This window comes from Carya illinoinensis, chromosome 14 (genome assembly GCF_018687715.1).
Source record: "Carya illinoinensis cultivar Pawnee chromosome 14, C.illinoinensisPawnee_v1, whole genome shotgun sequence".
In the NCBI taxonomy this organism is placed as follows: Eukaryota; Viridiplantae; Streptophyta; class Magnoliopsida; order Fagales; family Juglandaceae; genus Carya; species Carya illinoinensis.
In genome coordinates, this window is record NC_056765.1 from 14,330,014 (window position 1) to 14,349,468 (window position 19,455).

At 34.0% G+C, this 19,455-nt stretch overlaps 1 protein-coding gene across 1 annotated transcript; it reads left to right on the forward strand.

Annotated features, from left to right (window-relative positions):
- Nucleotides 1–7,755: 7,755 nt before the first annotated feature.
- On the forward strand, nt 7,756–11,434 carry LOC122294952. Its single transcript, XM_043103941.1, has 3 exons — nt 7,756–7,815; nt 10,024–10,155; nt 10,898–11,434. The coding sequence occupies exons 1-3, from the start codon at nt 7,808–7,810 to the stop codon at nt 11,091–11,093; spliced, it is 336 nt and encodes a 111-aa protein (XP_042959875.1). The 5' UTR covers nt 7,756–7,807; the 3' UTR covers nt 11,094–11,434.
- Nucleotides 11,435–19,455: the final 8,021 nt, after the last annotated feature.

Below are 19,455 nucleotides of genomic sequence, written 5' to 3' on the forward strand. Positions count from 1 at the left end.
AAATGGAAATCAAAACCCCCATTGAAAACCTACTGCTCGAAGGCTTCCCTCAACCTAGGTTATGAAATTACTCACTCATCAAATATGAAACTAAACTATTAATCAAGAAAAAAAAATATTTCCATAACCCAAAGAAAGAGTAAACCCTAAAATTGAAAGAAGTCTTCTCAAATGGTCCTCCCTGGTTTCCAGATCTTCCAAGAATTTCTATCCCAGAGATCCCCTTTCTCAGTACAATCTCATTCATATATATAGATCCTCTAGTGTGTGTTCTGCCTCCTCCCATAGCCTCAATCAGCAACTAACTTTTTCTCTAGGTTGGTTCATGTTCGCCCTCTCTTCCATAGCCTCTGACTTATCATGGCTTTGTTTCTTCCTTCCAGGAATACCCTCTTGTGCTTTGCTTCCCCATTTTCTTCCCAAAGAAGTGTCGGCTAAAAGGTGAGGAGAGGAAACACTTAGTTGTTTTTTGGTTTTACCCTTCAATGCTTGTAATTACGGCTTTGTCCTTCATCAGCTCATCTCAAATAAGAGAATATACATGCCATGTGATGCTTATTCTTTCTTCTCTTTCTATGAATGCCTTGCAACATATGAACATAATATGAGTATTTATTATTCTAAGGGAAAACGTTGTGTGCAGAATATTGGCATCAATTAATTTGGAATCCAATACTAGATCGAAATTGATGTATAATTAAGTGCTTAACTCTTATTTGATAAAATAAATCACTCATTTAAGCAACTTAATTATATATTTTTCACACTTTATCACTGGATTTGAGAGATGGGTTGATTGAGCTGTGAAGCTAGGACACAACTAAGTCGTTGCATTGATCCCATGCATCATAGAGAGGGTCAATAGTGTCTTTTAATTTTGACAAGGTTCCATTGATGAAACCAAGCTTGTTCTTGGCACGAAGAGCTTGGCACATAGCTTTTGACTAGGTTGTATAATTCTCAGTGGTGAGGAGGTCAGGGACTAAGGGGATTGAAGGGTTATCGCCATGGTCGAGTCGGTAGGGATTGGTAATATTGGTGAAATCTAGAACGGGGGAGCTGTTTTGATCAATAGCCATTTGAGAAATAGTCTCACTTGTGGCTCTTTGATACCACATAAGAATAGCAAGAGAAGGAAGAAGAACAAATCAAAGAGAGAATGGATGAAAATGCTACTTCATTCGATTGAATTAATTTTTTCCTTTACCTAGTACTGCTACTTTTTACTAAAAATGAACCAACAATCCTAACCAACTAAAGAATCTTCGAGTATTTTATCATCTCTGATGAAGTAATGAAAAACAGAGCTTTACACCTATTCGAAGAAATACTTCAACGAAAGTAAAGTCTGTGTAAAACTCATCATTGTATTACTATTGCTTTTCACACCGAATACAACCACAACAGTGCAGTATTTATAGGCATATTTATCCTATATTTCAGACTCATTTACATAAAGAAAATAATAATAAAAGTCCTGTATTCAGTTACAAATATATTCAAGAATCTTCTAATTTATTCTAGCACGTCTATTGTGCAATTCTGTTGAGAGTTTGTTGCAGAAGCTTCTTTGGATGCTGAGTCACTATGTGCTCTATTATCCCCCCTTGCTTCAAGCGACATAGGAAGTATGGTGAGACTTGAACGCAGCAATGTGAAACGAGTAGTAGATAAGGGCTTTGTAAGAATATCAGCCAATTGATCATGACTAGAGATAAATGACACATTGAGTGTTTTGGCTGCCACACGGTCCCTCACAAAATGAAGATCAAGGTCCACATGCTTTGTTCTAGAATGCGAAATAGGATTCACAGAAAGATAAGTAGCACCCATATTATCACATAGCAGAGAAGGAGGATCAGCAAGACAAATTCCTAATTCTTTAAGAAGGGATTGGAGCCATAATAATTCACAAGCAGTATTGGCAATAGACTTGTATTCAGCTTCAGTTGAAGAACGTGCAATCGTGGGTTGCTTTTTGGAACCCCATGCAATTAAATGAGAACCAAAAAAGATACAGAAACCACTGGTGGACTTCCAATCATCCGGACAACCAGCCCAATCAGCATCGAAGAAGGCTAAAAGCTTAGGAGAAGAAACTGGAGAAAAATGAAGAGCAAAGGCAACAGTTAAACGAAGATACCGAAGTATTCGTTTAACAGCTTGCCAATGAGAAGTGCGGGGACAATGCATAAATTGGCAAACTTTGTTGACAGCGAAAGAAATATCAGGACGAGTAAAAGCAAGGTACTAAAGACTGCTGACAACACTACGATAAAGCTGTGGATCCTCAAAGGTGGATCCATCAAGAGCACTCAGCTTTGTCGAGGTAGCCATGGGGGTAGACACTGGTTTACAGTTGTCCATATTATTTTTTGATAGTAAGTCAGAGATATATTGAGACTGAGAGAGAAATAAACCAATTGGGTTACGAGTGACTTGTATGCCTAGAAAATAATGTAGGGGGCCTAAGTCTTTGACAGGAAAGGTATTTCGAAGAGCTGTAATGAACTCAATGACAAGCATAGGATCAGAGGCTGTAACTATGATATCATCTACGTAAATGAGTACATAGACAGTTGCAGAACTAGAGTTAAAAATGAACAAGGAAGAATCAGAGACAGATGCATGAAAACCCAAGGCAAGTAATTGTGAACTTAGTTTAGAAAACCAAGCTCGTGGGGCTTGTTTAAGGCCATAAATGGATTTTTTGAGTTTACATACATACTGAGGGAAGTCAGAATTAACAAACCCGACTGGTTGCTGCATGAAGACGTCCTCCTCTAAGTCACCATGGAGGAAGGCGTTCGGTACATCGAGCCGGTGCAAGGGCCAGTGCCGAGAAACTGCAATAGAGAGTAATAAACGGATGGTGACAGGTTTCACCACTGGGCTAAAAGTCTCAGAGTAGTCAAGACCAGGCTGCTGATGGAACCCTTTAGCAACCAAACGAGCTTTCTGACGCTCTAGAGTACCATCAGCATGTCTCTTGGTCTTGAGTACCCATTTTGAACCAAGAATATTTTGAGAAGAATGAGGAGGAACCAGGGTCCATGTTTGATTGTGAAGGAGGGCCTCAAATTCACTGGCCATGGCAGCACCCCAGGCAGGGAATCTGGAGGCCTCAGTGGATGTGGAGGGTTCCTCAGGAATAGATGTAGCTTCGGTGAGATGAGAAGAAGGATGAGTAGATGGCCAGGGTATAGTGCCATCAGATCTTTGTTTTGGTCGATGGGTGTTTGTCTTGGATCGGGTGAGCATAGAATGGGTATTGAACCGATGCTCAGTGGAAGAGAGAGGTAAGGAGGAGACCAATGTAGGTAGAAGTTGGGAGCTGGAGTCAAGAGAGGGGGGGTAAAGAATCAATCTGTGAAGAGAAGGAAGTATGGGTTGTGGAGATGGGTGTCGGCGCTACCGAAGTAGAAGGGGGATTTGGGTTTGAGGAGGAAGACGATATTTCGGAGCTGGGTATGAGAGTTTCACACGAGAGAGGAGGCTCAGTTGGTAGGCTGGGTATGGGCGGATCGGGTTGGTGGGCTTGAGTGGGCCCAGATGATGTGGGAATAATAGATGGAGGGAAAGAGGAGGTATTGGGCCGAACAGTGGGGAGGTTTAGAAAGGTAGGATCAGGTTGGGCCAAATTTACAGATGCTAGGGAACCAGTGCTATTAGAAAAGGGAAAATTAGTTTCATCAAAACGCACATCATGCGAGACATAAATTCTACCAGTTGGAATATGAAAACAATTGTATCCTTTATGGTCAGATGTGTAACCAATAAAGACACAGAGTTGAGAACGCATATCCATTTTATGTTTATTAAAAGGACGTAAATTAGGCGAACAAGCGGAGCCAAAAATACGGAAAAACAAGCGGAGGCAGTGAGATTGGGATTGGGTGGGGGAAGTTTTGCCATGGTGGATCGAAAAAAAAAAGGGACGGAGGTCCTAAGGGCTCTGTGATACCATGATGAAGTAATGAAAAACAGAGCTTTACACCTATTCGAAGAAATACTTCAACGAAAGTAAAGTCTGTGTAAAACTCATCATTGTATTACTATTGCTTTTCACACCGAATACAACCACAACAGTGCAGTATTTATAGGCATATTTATCCTATATTTCAGACTCATTTACATAAAGAAAATAATAATAAAAGTCCTGTATTCGGTTACAAATATATATATTCAAGAATCTTCTACTTTATTCTAGCACGTCTATTGTGCAATTCTGTTGAGAGTTTGTTGCAGAAGCTTCTTTGGATGCTGAGTCACTATGTGCTCTATTAATCTCTATACAATTACGTAACTATTTCTAAAATTACATAAAAATACATTACAACTCAGTTAGAAGAAGGACCATCTAGTAAATGAACCACAAAATTATTACAAGAAGCTGCAGGTCCATTTGATGAGGAGTGTGGCTGCATATTAGAGTCATTCATGTTGCCACGAGCAGCTGCATCCACATGATCTGTAGACTTGAGAATATTGATGCCATGCTGCATGCTCTAACATATATCATGCTTATTGTGATACCCACTTCGGTTTTTTTTGTGACATTGATGTAGATAATCTCCGCAAGCTCAACCATAAGTTTGTCATGTTCTTTTACGCTTTTTCGGACATGAGCTAGTTGTAGCAGAACGAATCATCTGGTTGTGCTTCAATTCCGCACCATATTGGTCGTTTAGATTTTATGTTTGAAGAGGGGAGTTGTGAAAGGTTGGTCTTTTCATTGCTACTTATGTTCAGCGAATATATTAATGTAAGTCTCCCGAGGTTTTGTCGGTTAGGCCCGACCCGAATTATAGTCATGTTAAAAAGATACAAAGCTCTTCAAGTACTCAATCAAGTACTTCATCAAGCGTGCGCATAACTTGGATTGAAGTACTCGGCTGTTTTCTGCGGGAGGAAGTACTTTATCAGCTACTGTCCTCTTCCATTAAACCATAACCATATTTGAAAGGTATATGAAATTGGGGTAAGAAACAGGTGAGTGCAGCCAATCTCATATTTATCTAATGGCAAAGTTGCTTGAAGTCTTGAGTTAGAAAAAAGTGAAAAAATTTATTCATCATCTCTCTTTTTAATTATCATCTCATTATTCTATGATGTGACATTACATTATAAGTTTACAAATAAAATATAATAAATAATTTTTAATTATTAAATGCCACGTCATAAAATAATGATAATTAAGATGATGAATAATATTACTCATATATATATATACACACACTTGAAATTCATTGGTTATAACATTCTTCAATAATTTGTTAATTAGTATAGTCCATAGTTTAAAAATATTTTCTCCGATATAAATATGAAATAGATTCATTTTTTTAAAATAAAAATATAATAAAATTATCATTAATATTATTTCTAACTGGCACACGTGCACTACACGTGTACTATTTTTATTGATTTTGTTTTTAAATTTCTCTTCACATGACCTTGTTATTTACTATTTGATATTATTTTTATTTTTATTTTTTTATATTTATCATCTAGGTTTGTGTGCAGCGCACGTTTTCCTTATAATTAATATATATATATATATATATAATTATATATACAGCATCTCATGAACTGCTCTTGTTTTGATTGGATCATCTACGTTGGACACCATAGGCAAGCAGGCAATAGTTGATACCTTAATATTTACGCGCGGGCAATAATCTGGCATCTTATTGGATCATATCCTTTTCATTCTAATGTAGTAGTTATCATGAATGAGGTTTCCAGGATGATATCATTTTAACGACGTCCTCTTCTCGAATATTGATGCCATGGTGAAACAGTGAAACAAGCCCAAGAGTCCAAGACTATTAATTCATTCAGCTGTGTACGAGTGTAACAACAAATATTATAAATATTAGTGTTACACAACTTTTATAAAATTATTTAATAAGATTATATTTTCTAAACATATTTATTTTATTAAATTTTAGGGATGATGAGTCAGCTTTTAAAAATGCTTAATTTTGTCATGTTGGAGCGATTTAGGAGCCGATTAAAAAACCATTTCTAATCCAAATAGTCAAATAAAGATATGAGTAAAGTTGGTTTGAATTTATTTTCACAAAACGACAAAAATTGTCACATTTTCAAAAGAAAAAAGATATTATGAAACTAATGTAATTTAATAAAAATATTTTTATCTTATAATATTATTATGGAAGATATTATAAAAAATTAAATTTGAGTAGGTAAGTTATAAATTACTATTATTATTTATAAATATATTTATTAATAAAACAAAATTATTACAAATACTATGCAATAATTGAGGTCTCACATCTATCAAATATTTATAAAATTAAAACCATCTCTTCCCATAGGCAAAAGCTAAAACTATCTATCAAAAATTATTACAATTACTATGCTGGCCCTTAAAATTGACCCATTTTTTCAAAAAAAAAAAAAACCGTCTCCGTAGGCAAAAGCTTATTAACTTAGTCTATCTTTTCAACTTATAACTCATGAATTCTAAAATATACCCTAATGTAATATATATATAATTATAAATGTTGAAAATTTTCTAATGCACTTATTAATATGTTGCCATGAGATTTTAAGTGATATTTTTTAAATTAAAAGAGAGAAATCAGTATATTTTATTAATATATAATGTAATTTCAAATGAGCGAGGAAAAATGAGTGGATTAAATAATCTTATATTTAAAGTCTGTTTAGAAACATAATTTTTTTTTAGATATTTTTAGACTATTTTACTACTATTTGAAATACTCTTGATATCCAAACGGAACCTTAAATGTCTACCTTACTAATGTGAAATGATCTTATAACTAGATGCCTACCTCACCAATATACCATGCACCAAATTTAAAAAAAAAAAAATCATTAATGCTATTAGTACTACCATTATTGCTGTCATGATTATTACTATACATAATGTAATTTTCAAATGAGTCTAAATGAGCAAGTGGAAGGATATTAATAGATGTCTACCTCACTAATTTATTATGCATAATGTGCATTCTACATGTAAATTCGGATCAGCAGGCCGTGAAAGAACTCCAATAGACGTTAATCTCATTAATGCACTTTGCATGAAGCATATATATAAGGAAAAATATACTTGCAAGCACAATTATGCACTAATCTGTGCACCAATTTGATGTGATTGGTCAAAAAATAGATTTTATTAAAAAAAATGTTAATTTAAATTTTAAGTATAAATGAATCAGTATTGGTACGAAAATTAGTACGCGACTTTGCTTGTATGTAGCAAAACCTAAAGTCATAGTATTAACAATGATTTTGCTTTATGCATGCATTATATATACGGTTTTGCTACATACAAGCAAAGTCGCGTACTAATCTGCGTATCAATACTGATTCATTCATATTTAAAATTTAAATTAACATTATTTTCAATAAAATCTACTTTTTGACCAATCACATCAAATTGGTGTACAGATTAATGTATAATTGTGCTTATAAGTATATTTTTCCTATTACTTTTTATGCGAATGAAGTTAAGCGAGCAGGTGAAAGGATATGGTTTGATCATATCTCTCCCACCAGCTGTACTATGCATTATGCACTCGCGTCTTCATCCCGTAGTAGTAGTAGTTGTGAAAGTAAGAAAGAAAATGACTCGTGTCTCCTTTTCTTTTTGGAAAAAAAATTATAGATATATATATATATATATATTCTTAATAATTCTCAACAGTAATATAAATCTGTATATATATAGTATCCTTTACGTTACGTAGTAGTTCAAAATCTCAATCTTGGGCACTAGCTACAAGGTTTTAGACACGCTGCAGTTTTGGACAACATGAGCAGGTACTGCCAATGAGTAATTACTCCGATCTCTTTTTGGAGCAAATATATTATGCTTTTTTCCCTTTTTTCTTTTTTAATTTAGCAAATATGTTCTGTTTATAGTGTGGTGAAGTTTAACTTTCAATAATTTGGTCGTAATTATATATTATAAAGAAAAATCCTATTTCGTCACCTAAGCTTTTGTGTTGTAACAGCTTGTATGTAAAAGCTGCACCTGTTTCATCATAAAACAATTTTCATGAATAATTTTCAAGATTTTTTGGCGTTTTAATGTGTATGAAAAAGTCAGCAAATGAAAAACAGTTTCTATTAATAAAAAATCAAATATTCTTTTCTAAAAATTGGTTTTAGCTCTTAAGTCTCAAATAATGCTCCATTATTATTTTTTTTTTCTCAACGATCTCTAGATCTCTCGGATTTCCCTCCTCTCCTTATTAATCTTCCTCCTCTTTCCCATCCTTTTTATATTTTAATTTTTTTGAAGCTATAATGTTTTATGAAGCCATGATCTCTCATGTTTTTCATATATAGATATCTTATATATATATTCCTCCATCCTCCGTTTTAGGAGTATAGGTGTGTTGTTCACTTCTCCTCCTTTGGAGGATAGAGTTTTGATGTGGGTTGTTTTTCCTCTATTTTATATAGAGAATGATACTCTCTTTTTGAGAGTTTTCATGACGTTTAGACAACGTCCATCGCAAATATTTTGTTTACGGGAAAGCTTACAATAGATGATAGTTGGCTTGTAACTTGAGTCACAAATGTAACTTCCTTTATGGATCGAATGAAATGAAGTCTGTTTCTTAAATAAATAAAAAAAAAAGGATATCTTATATATAGCTATTGCTTGCTTTGTTATTTAGATACGTTATTAATTTGACTATCTTGATTTTCACATCTCAATATCGTTTAACTATTTTCGTTGTATTGTTTTTTCTTTAATTATTCAATTGCATTTTTATTTTCAATTGTATTTTTATGAGAAAGAATGAAAAACAATTGAAAAAAGTGAAAACTTGTATTTGTTGTACATGCATGAATGGGATTGATACAATTAGTGTGATTAATTGTAATATATCTTTGTATGTACCTTATGAAAAATGCATCACATTTGATCATAATAGTTTATGATATGTATAAGTTATAATATTATAACTTATACATTTGATCATAATATTAATTGCATGCGTTGCACTGTCATTTTACAATTCTAAGTAAATTGTCTGAGGCTAAACTACATGTGTGCGACTTGGGTGAGAATTATTATTTTTATCATTGCACGAATTCTCATGCATTAGTGATCATCAGTTAAGTGATTTTGACACATTTGTTGCGTCACTTTGCATGAACAATTACTACTTCCATATGGTGCACATGATCATGTACGTCATGCGTGTCTCCCTATCATTAATTTGTGGTAAAAACATAAGGGGGAGAATTTGTGGATCAACATGAATATTTCGTGTTTGGTTGTTAAACTAAATTCAACTTATTTCAACTCATTTCCAATTAATTATTGATGTGATTTATTATTTTATCAACTTTCTCTAAAAAAAAAAAAAGTTAAATTCATCACAATTTACTTCATACATTTTAACTTAAAAAGTAGTTAGAATATTAATTTTCAATATTATTATTTTTCTGAGATTTGAAAAAGTTGAATTGTTTATTGTATTTTGTGTGAAAATTTGATAAAATTAAATGATGAGATGAAATGTTTTTTGTATCAAACCTAAAAAGTTTAAATCCATTTCAACCTAAAAAAATCAAATCCATCTCAATGAGACTCACAAAATATTACTACTTACAGCTCAACTCAATTTATCTCAGCATCTAATCGTATGAGTGATTTTTATTAGTAATTTATATTGTTGAATTGATAATGCAGTTAGCTGGTACCAACCTTCTATATATTCATCCATAATTACCGGTTCGTACGTTCTTTAACATTGATGTATTTGTGAATTAATTAGTAGTTTCAAAACAACGTGAATATCTTTTTATAGACATTCCAGCGGGTTTATATAAACTGGAATAATTGGGTATTTCTATTCTGGACGTGGTCTGTCGGAATTGACCCATGCGGTCTGGTTATGATCACTAGCTTTAAGCACTTTGACCGTGCGATAAGGCTAACCTGCACAAAATCAAATCGATATGTCAATTTTATCTACATGATACATTGTTTAATCTTTGTATTTTCAGTTCAAAAGGCGATCTTCCCGCATTTAAGGAAGATATGAAAAAGCTCAACGAGTTGCTGCCTCCAATATTATCAGATCAGAAAACTCTGGAAATTAAAAACCTAATCAAAAGCATGAGCAAGCACCTCCCAAGGTAATATATTCAGTGTGATAGGTAATATATATATATATATAGTACTTCATGATCAGAGGTCAGATCATGATATGATCACCATATATTAATATATAATGGAAGTCATTTTATGTACAATCCTAAGTAAATTGTTTGAGGCTAAAGTACTACGTGTGTGGGACTTGGGACGTGGGAAATTAAAATAATTTTTGATAATTTCACGAATTATCATGCACTAGTACTACGGATCAGTTGAGTACTGATTTTGACATATTTGGTGCGTCACTTAATTTGCATGAACAATATTTACTACTGCCTCCATATATATAGGGAGACATGATATATAAGTCATGCATGTCTCCCTATATATATATATCATTTTGCATTTTTGTGATAATAAATAAATAAATAAGGGGGAGAATTTGTGTATTACCTGTTCGTTCTTTAACGTTGATGTATTTGTTAGTACGTAGTTTCAAAACAACGTGAATATCTTTTTATAGACATTCTCAGTCGGTGGATCTATACAATTGGGTACACATATACATGTATAGTTCTATATTTTTGGTCGTGGTAATTTGTCAGATTAATTAACCTATGCAGTCTGGTTATATATGATCACTAGCTAGCTTTAAGCAGTACGTACTTTGACCATTAATTTTTAGGTGCGATAGGGTTAACCTGTATATACAAAATGATCAACTCGATATGCAGTGAAATTTTATCTACAATATGCTACATTGTTTAATCTTTGAATTTCCAGTCCTGGCACATCGTCGGGTATGCCACACACTGCCAATCAAGCCATTACGGGAGTTAATGCAGCTCTGAAAACGCTTCGTACTCAGACAGAAAAATTGAGCAATCTGATCGATAGTATCAACTCGCTGGCCTTAGAGAAAATGCTGGAAGAGATGAACAATGCCATGAAAACTCTGAATGGTGAAAATGCTGGATAAGGAGTAACATATATATATATATAGTACATGATGATCAGAGAGATCATGATATGATCACTATATGTGACCATCTCCATATAATAAAATATATTAATAAATAATGAGGAGATGGTCATTAGATCACTTTGATCATATGTACTAACTAATTAGTCTGTATCATCTATATTATATGTTTGTTGTTTGGTGTTGCACTGTGTACGTACGTCGTACGTACGTACCTACTAGTTTGGTTTGGTATTTAATTTCAAAACACATGCATGCATGCAAGTGTGTTTCTATGTTTATAATCTATATTCAGCGGATGTCTATTAACGTCGTTTATGCTTAATTGCTTTCTCGTATGTTCTAAGTACCGTTCGTACTTACGTCCGATGATATCATGTTACCGGCCATCTATCTTATTAATATTATTATTATTGAGTAGTGGGACTCTCATAATTAATTATATGGTCGAATAGATCAGAATTAAAATAAATAAATAAAGTTTACCAAATTGGAGGATGATCAAACACTTGATTGATTTCTACATGACACTACAATACAATTGAGTTTTTATTTATTTGTTTATTTATTATTTATTTTTTAATTTTTTTTTTTTACAGTTTTAAAAGGACCGAATGAATGAAAGGAAATGATTGAATGTTTTAATATATGAAAATAAATAATGGCCATGACTGAATGAATGATGGTACTAAAGGACTAGACAGATTGCAATGTCGGGTAAGTAGTACTGGTAGTGCATCTAGTGCTACCCCTAACTAAAACGGATTTCCAACCTGTGGCCATGGATGAAATCCTGGTTAAAAAGATTGCTAACCCCAACACATCGAGCGTAATAGTGTGTACCAACAAAAGAAAAATGATAACAGTTAAAATGAATATTGTGTGATTATTTAGCCCTTTATGAATGAATATATAAGGTATGAGAATGTTTTATGAAAGGAAAACTATTTTCAAAGAAAAATCCAACCTTTTAATGTGTTCAATAAAATGTGTGTTTTAGGTAAAGTATGTAGATGAATGGGAATGCATGAATGAAAAGCATTTTATGTTATTAGGTAACATAATAACTTTTATGTTATTATATTTTGATTGTACGAAGTAATACTTACTGATTATTTGACTCACTTAGTTTTTCTGTATGTGCCTTCCCCTATCAAGGACAAAGTGAGGAAGAAGTGACAGGACAGACATGGCCCAAGGGAGCAGTGACTGAAGCCTAGGCGGGTTTTATGTAATGTAGGAAATGGTATTTTTGTAAAAAGCATTTTTGATTAAGTTTATAATTAACATTGCAACTATCGTTTAACTTATAGAGTATGTTTTTATTTTAAAGTTAAGACTCTTTCATATCCTAGGTAGGAAAGGAAAAAGTTTTAAAATTGTCAATAATTTCCTTCTGATTTTCTAAAATCATTTTCTAAAAGTCTTACCACAAGGACGTGTGATACACTATGGTCGCCTCTTCTTCAATTTTGTGACATGTTTTCAATATAACCTGTGTATATTTTGTTTGCACTACTTTTATTTCTCTTTAAAATAATATACATTTAAAGCTTTCTCATATTGATGTACAAAGTCACTAAAATAGTGTTGGAATAAACATAATCCTTGAAAAATTTATCTATACTATCATTTCTTTAAGTTGTTGACATACTGACACAAAATGCTGAACGCAAGTAAGTCAAAATCCACTTCTTCCATCGATTATAAAGATTTTATATCCAAGTATTATCTCCTAGCTCATATTTCACTAATATTGAACTTCATTCATGTTCAAACTCATCAATTGTAATTGTCTCATGAATACAATGATGACAATCTTTTTGAAAGTCCAAAAATCTATTATATAGATGAGCCAAATGTTTGGAAAAGTTTTGTAAAATATGCCACAAGTACAACCTATGAGTTTTAGTTAGGAGTACCTCTACAATGGCCTTTCCCATAGCCTTGTGATGAGTCTACGAAAGTGTACTCTGAACATTGCTTTTACGAGTTTAATTGCTAGATTATATGTGTTATTTAGGCATTTTGATTAGATTTTTTCAAGTTAAACTTTAATTTCATAATGCCCAAGTTTTGATTTAGTATCTAATGATTTTATTACATGAATGAATTTAAAAATAATTAATCCAAAGTTTGGCTAATGAGGAAGAAGAGAATAATCAAAGGAGAATTTCATACATCGAGAGTCAAAGAAATTCCAGTCATGAACAAGGAAGGAAAGAGCAATTAATGAAAAATATTCGGAATTCGTAGCCTCTTTGAGTATCTGTTAGTTTTATGATCATATCTTCTTTTACTGATATTCGATTGAGGAGATTCAAGTTCCATTAGAAAGATCACTCGATGGGCTACATTTTTTTTAGAAATAGATATTTTCTAATTCGGCCTTTTACTAAGCGAAAAATGGCCTATAATATGCGTATGGAAATCTAGAGTATTACCTACCGAGTTTGGACGCGATTTTCTTTCCATGTTGTGGATAGCTCGTGAAAAGGGAGAAAAAGAGAGAGCCAAAGGTAGAAAAGCAAGGTTCCCTTCTGGGTTTTGGGAGAGAGGATGCTAGGGTTTAGAGAAACTCATATTCCAAAAAAAGAATTGTTCTTTCGAATGTGGTGCTAATTCTTTGGTGAGGCTAGGGATGAACTTGCTTGAATGATAATGATTTTAATTCTATTGGATTCATGTAATAAACTTTATTGTTGATACAATTCTTATTTATCATCTCTTATTAGTCTTCCTTATATATGGATAATTTTACAACCAATACTTTTCATAAATTCAGTCATGCTTTCTCTATGGGATTGTTGAGGTGTTTATGATCTGGTTGTTGATCTTATTGATGTGATTCTCTGCTGCAGTATTGCTATTAAGTATATTGTCGTATTTGAATCTAAGTCTAAAAGGATAGCAATCTGTCCTTTCAAAAGAAGAGTGGTTTTCAAGAATTACATTCGAGCAAATTGGTTATAAATATATATTTTCCAATTAGAGAATTTGGTGCTATGATCTCTAATTGTGTATCCAATGAATCTAATATGGATAGAATTTTCATGTTTAAGTAAGGGATTCCCGATGCTTCATTGCTATTAATTCTAGTCAAACCTTTTCATTATTACATTTTGGATCTTCAGTTTATTTCTTTTAAAAAATGGTTTGTCTTACATTGCTACTTTGATTTTTGTTTTTTAAAATTTTTAGTTTCTTTGTTCATTCTGCTATTCTTTTCATCATTAGTAATTATAGTTGAGGGGGCATACGCAAGCATTGCCCCTTGCCATGTTCTCAATAACCATATATATATATATGATTCGGCCATTTCATTAACTAACAAATCACAACCAAACATTATGTTTTAGTGATGATAGTTAACTATAGAAAACAACACCAATGATATCTTATAAATATTTCTTAGATATGTGGCATCGAATGTGACAACATCCATAAAATATTGGTATGATGTCCTTGATTTTGTATCTGTCTAAAAATAACTTTCCATACACCAATGCTCATCAACTTGCACGAAGTACACAAATCCAATCTCTTTGCATTGTCGATCAAGAAAATAGGCATATAACCTTTGTGCATCTTCCTCTTCAAATAATTTTCTCATTTCGTTCTCTAAGCAATTTTCCACATCCATGCCAATACAACCAACGTTAAAGTTATCCCCTGATTCTTTACTCAACGCCTACATTATCTTTCTTGTTCATTGGCCTCATTCAAAGTCATAATAAGTTTTTTTTAGACACTTGTGACTCCCCTATATCCATAGAGCAAACTAGTACTTCTCAGTGGAAGTAGCAAGTGCTTATGTTCTTTTTTTTTTTGATAGACCAACATCTCCATTGAGATAAAAAAAAAATGATTACAGACATTTATCAAACCATAGGGTTTGAGAAAGAAAGTTTGGAATACAATCCCACCACATTTCAAGATCATCAACTCTCCAAGCATTACGAGCAAGCTCATGAGCTGCTCAATTCCCCTCCCTATACACATGTTTTAAAGTAATAGTTTCAAAGCAACTGCATAGTCTTTTAACTTCAAAAAACAAGTTGCCTAGCATTGAGTTCAACATGTCATCTTTCTGTAAGGACTGGACCAGCAACAAATAGTTAGACTCTATGTCAATATGTGCAATACCCATTGTCGAGATCAGCTGCATGTCTCTGAAAACTGCCAACAACTCAATAGCTTCTGGATCGTCAACCTCGAGTTCATGTTTGGAAGCTACCATCACCACTTTTCCTAATGAATCTCTTGGGATAACACCTATACCCGCTTTGTGTAAATTGGAAAACATTGCAACATTTGTATTTAATTTAAGAACTCCCTGAAAAGGAGGCTTCCAACATAATTGGTCTTGCATCTGCATTCTAGAGCTAATAGCCACAACTTTGAAACTATTTACAAGGCTCAAGGAGTGATTAGGAACATGATGCAGGCTTAGTCAAATTTTTTCAAACTCAAGCTTATTTCTTCTATACCAAAACCCCCAAGTTAGATTGAAAAATTGCTCCAAACTATTGGCATCGTACCCCACCACAAACTGTAACACTAGATCAGTCACATTAGAAGACAACAGGTTTATCAATGAAGGGAAACATTGCAACCATGTATCCTGAATCTAAGTACAACTAAAAATGGCATGAAGCAAGTCCTCAACTGGATGCTGACAGAAACTACAAGCAGTTTTTGTGATCACCTTTTTTCTTACAAGGTTATCTGTAGATGGTAAACTATCTTTACACACCCGCCAAGCAAAGACCTTGATTTTATTTGGAGCTTTCATCCTCCACAAAGCCTTCCATAATCTATGCTGTCTCCCCCTCGAAGAAGACTTTGTTGTATTGGAACCCATTTGTGCCATAATAAATTTGTAATAACTTTTTATTGAAAACTGTCCACTCCTTTCTTGACTCCATATCAATTTATCAGTTGTTCCTTTAGGGAAAATCAAAACTTTGTTTATATCAACCACCACCATTGGATTAAAGAGAGTTCTAATTTTTGGAAAATCCCACATCCTTGTTTCCTCATCAATAATAGAATCCACAACAACCTCTCTATCTTGCACTTGTAAACCAAACTCTGGAAGCCACTAATTCGCCCTGGAAGCCACTGATTTGTCCTAAAACACTCTCATAAATTGATAGGACAGCTTGAACTCTCCTATTCTCCTTAGCTTTAGATTTACAAAAAATAACACTATCATCTACGAAAAGCAAATAATTAATCTTTGGAGCACCCCTACAAATTTTAATCTCAGAGATATCCCTCCTTATACCTGTTGCATTCAACAAAGAAGTGAGCCCTTCAGTACAAATAAGGAAAAGATAAGGGGACAATAGATCCCCTTGTCTCAACCCCTACTAGGAATAATTGGTCACTTCAGCTCCCCATTAACCAAGACATAAAAAGAGACCGTTTGAACACATAACATCACCAAAGAAACAAAGCTTGATTGAAAACCCATCACTTCCATCACATTTTAAATAAACTCCACTCAACTCTATCGTAAGCCTTACTCATATCCAACTTCAGAGACATAAACCTATTTTTTTCCTTTTTTTTTTGTGCTTTAAAAAATGTTCTAACTCAGGGGCAATAAGCACACTATCCGTAATTAAGCGACCGGGCACAAAAGTACTTTGACTCTCCCCAATAATACTAGGCAAAACAGATTTCAATCTATTGGAAATAACTTTAGAGATCAATTTATAAGCCACATTACAAAGACAAATGGGCCTATAATCAGAAACCACAACATGATTTTTCTTCTTAGGAATGAGAGTGATAAAAGTATGATTGAGGGAGCTAGGAAAGACACCTGAATTTAGTGCTAGCAAAACAGCTTCAAGAATATAAGAGCCCACCACGTGCCAATATTGCTGAAAAAAGCCGGGGACATCCCATCTGGACCAAGAGCTTTGGATGGGTTCATTTCAGCCAAGGCATTCTGGACGTTAGCTTCAGTATAACTTTGCCGCAAACCCTTATTCATGGCTGGAGTAACTCTATCTGCAAGGGACTCAAGAAACCCACAATCTCCACTTGGACTTGAACTTGTAAACAGGTGCTCAAAATATTGTAGGAGAACCCTATCCCGCTACTCACCATACTGCCAAATCCCTTCCCCATCTTGAATTTTTACCAATCTATTTTTCCTCCTCCTCTAAGATGCCTTCATATGAAAGTAGCTAGAATTTTTGTCCCCATCTTTGAGCCACAAAGCCTTGGACCTTTGCCTCCACATCACCTCCTCCCTTTCCATCCATTTATGCACCTCCTCTCTAGCCCTCTCATGATCTTCTTTTTGTTCACCTACTGGATTAGAAGCATGCAACAATTCCATATCTTGTCTTGCCAATCGTAACTGCTTTTGAACATTACCAAAACAATGTTTATTCCAATTATGTAACTGACTTCCACACTCCTTTATCTTATCCATTAGACCGAGCATACTACTCCCCTCATTCCCTCGCCTCCATGTAGACCTTATAATATCTTCACAAGCCTTCTCCCCTATCCATATCTCTTCAAACTTGAATTGACCTCTACCCTGTATAACACCCCCATCCCCTTTAGTATTCACCCAAATAGGAAGGTGATCAGAATAAGCTTCCACCCCATGTATCATAGAAGCAGAGGAAACTTATTCCCCCATGAAACAGATGCTAGTGCCCTATCCAATCTCTCACTAACACAGTGAGACCCTCCCCTCCTATTACACCATTTAAATTTTGCCCCTAAACCCCAAATCCCTTAAAGCACAATCATTCACCACATCCTGAAAAGTAGAAATTTGCCTATGTGGCCTTGATCCCCCCCCCCCCCCCCCCCCCAATTTCTCATGATGATGCAAAAGTTCATTAAAATCGCCAATTACCAACCACGCCTCACCATTTTGACTACCTAGTGTTTGCAATAAATCCCATGTTTTATATTGTTGATCCACTTCAGGAAACCTATAAATCCCAGTTAAAAACCAGGACCCCAACCCAGAATCATCTTCAATGGGTGCATCGATGTGACATTGAGAATAAGTAATAATCGACAAGTTAACATCTCGGCCCCACAACAAAGCAAGACCTCCCTTTCGAACTCTACAATCCACCACCAAACAATTTGCAAACCCTAATTTAAATTTACATACCTCGAATTCATGAGCTTTCAAACGTGTTTCCTGTAAACTTATATACTATCCACTTTTCACCATATTTTCTTATTCTCATCATTGCTTTATATCCAATCTTTTTCTCAGTAGGTTCCAGAATTGTTCGTTCTTTTTGGTTGCTACTTTCTTACCATAATCCTTCTATTGAGCAAATATAGTCTACTGTAATTAATTTTTCTCCTCTTTTGGTAATTGAGTATGATTGGTCTGAATGGCAAAATCTTTTCTTCTAGCATACACTTTGTAAATTGCTTGGGCGTCTTCTATGTCATCAAATACCATATTAATGAATGGCTCCAAAGGACCACTACTCAAAGAAGAAATCACATTCACTCCATCATCCACACAGACTTCACCTTTTATATTCACATCTTCTCATTCCAATCATCATCCACATGAACTCCATTTTTCACATTCACAACATCTTCTACATTCACATCTTCTACATCTTCACCTTCTACAAATGTATGACTCATCATTTTCTTAACTTCATCACTATTGGAACTCCAAATTTGATCATTCATTACAAAATAAGAAACACAATAAGGGTATATCACTTATTTTCCATTCTAACTGGCAAATTCTTATTTTCCAAGAAAATCTGCAATTTACATCAAAACAATTACATGGTTATATTTTGTAATTTACATGGATTTTTCAAGCAAATCCATGGTTATATTCTGTAATTTACAAAAAAGAAACTGTTATGTATATACAATCAGCTAGAAGACAAGTAAGTGCATTTCTAATTTTCAGATGGCCATATTCATTTCTAATTTTCAGATGGCATTAAAATGTATACATCATAAAGACCTACAAGTCATAAATGATTGATCCATGAGTGGGAAAAATTATACATTTGTAAATCCATGCACAAATCAGTACAAATTGTAAATGAATAACCCATATGAGTGGAAAAATTATACATTTGCAAATTAGTGCACAAATCACTTCCAAATCATCAGTGCACAAATCATTGGAAATTATCCCATTTATTTTCATCAACTTTCATGGCAAGTACGTGAGGAAAATAAGTGCAAAACTAGTCAACAAATTAGTTAGAAGTCAATGCAAAAATCAAACCATGGAGTGACGGAGGAGAAGATGGCGACCTCTGTCAACAATGACGGCAATTTACTTTCGTAGGTTTAATAAGATGAGATCAAATGTAAAGTGTTT

Coding starts and splice junctions, on each gene's coding strand:
- LOC122294952 (XM_043103941.1), top strand. Junction 10,156..10,897: donor ATGAGCAAGCACCTCCCAAG/GTAATATATTCA, acceptor TTGAATTTCCAG/TCCTGGCACATCGTCGGGTA.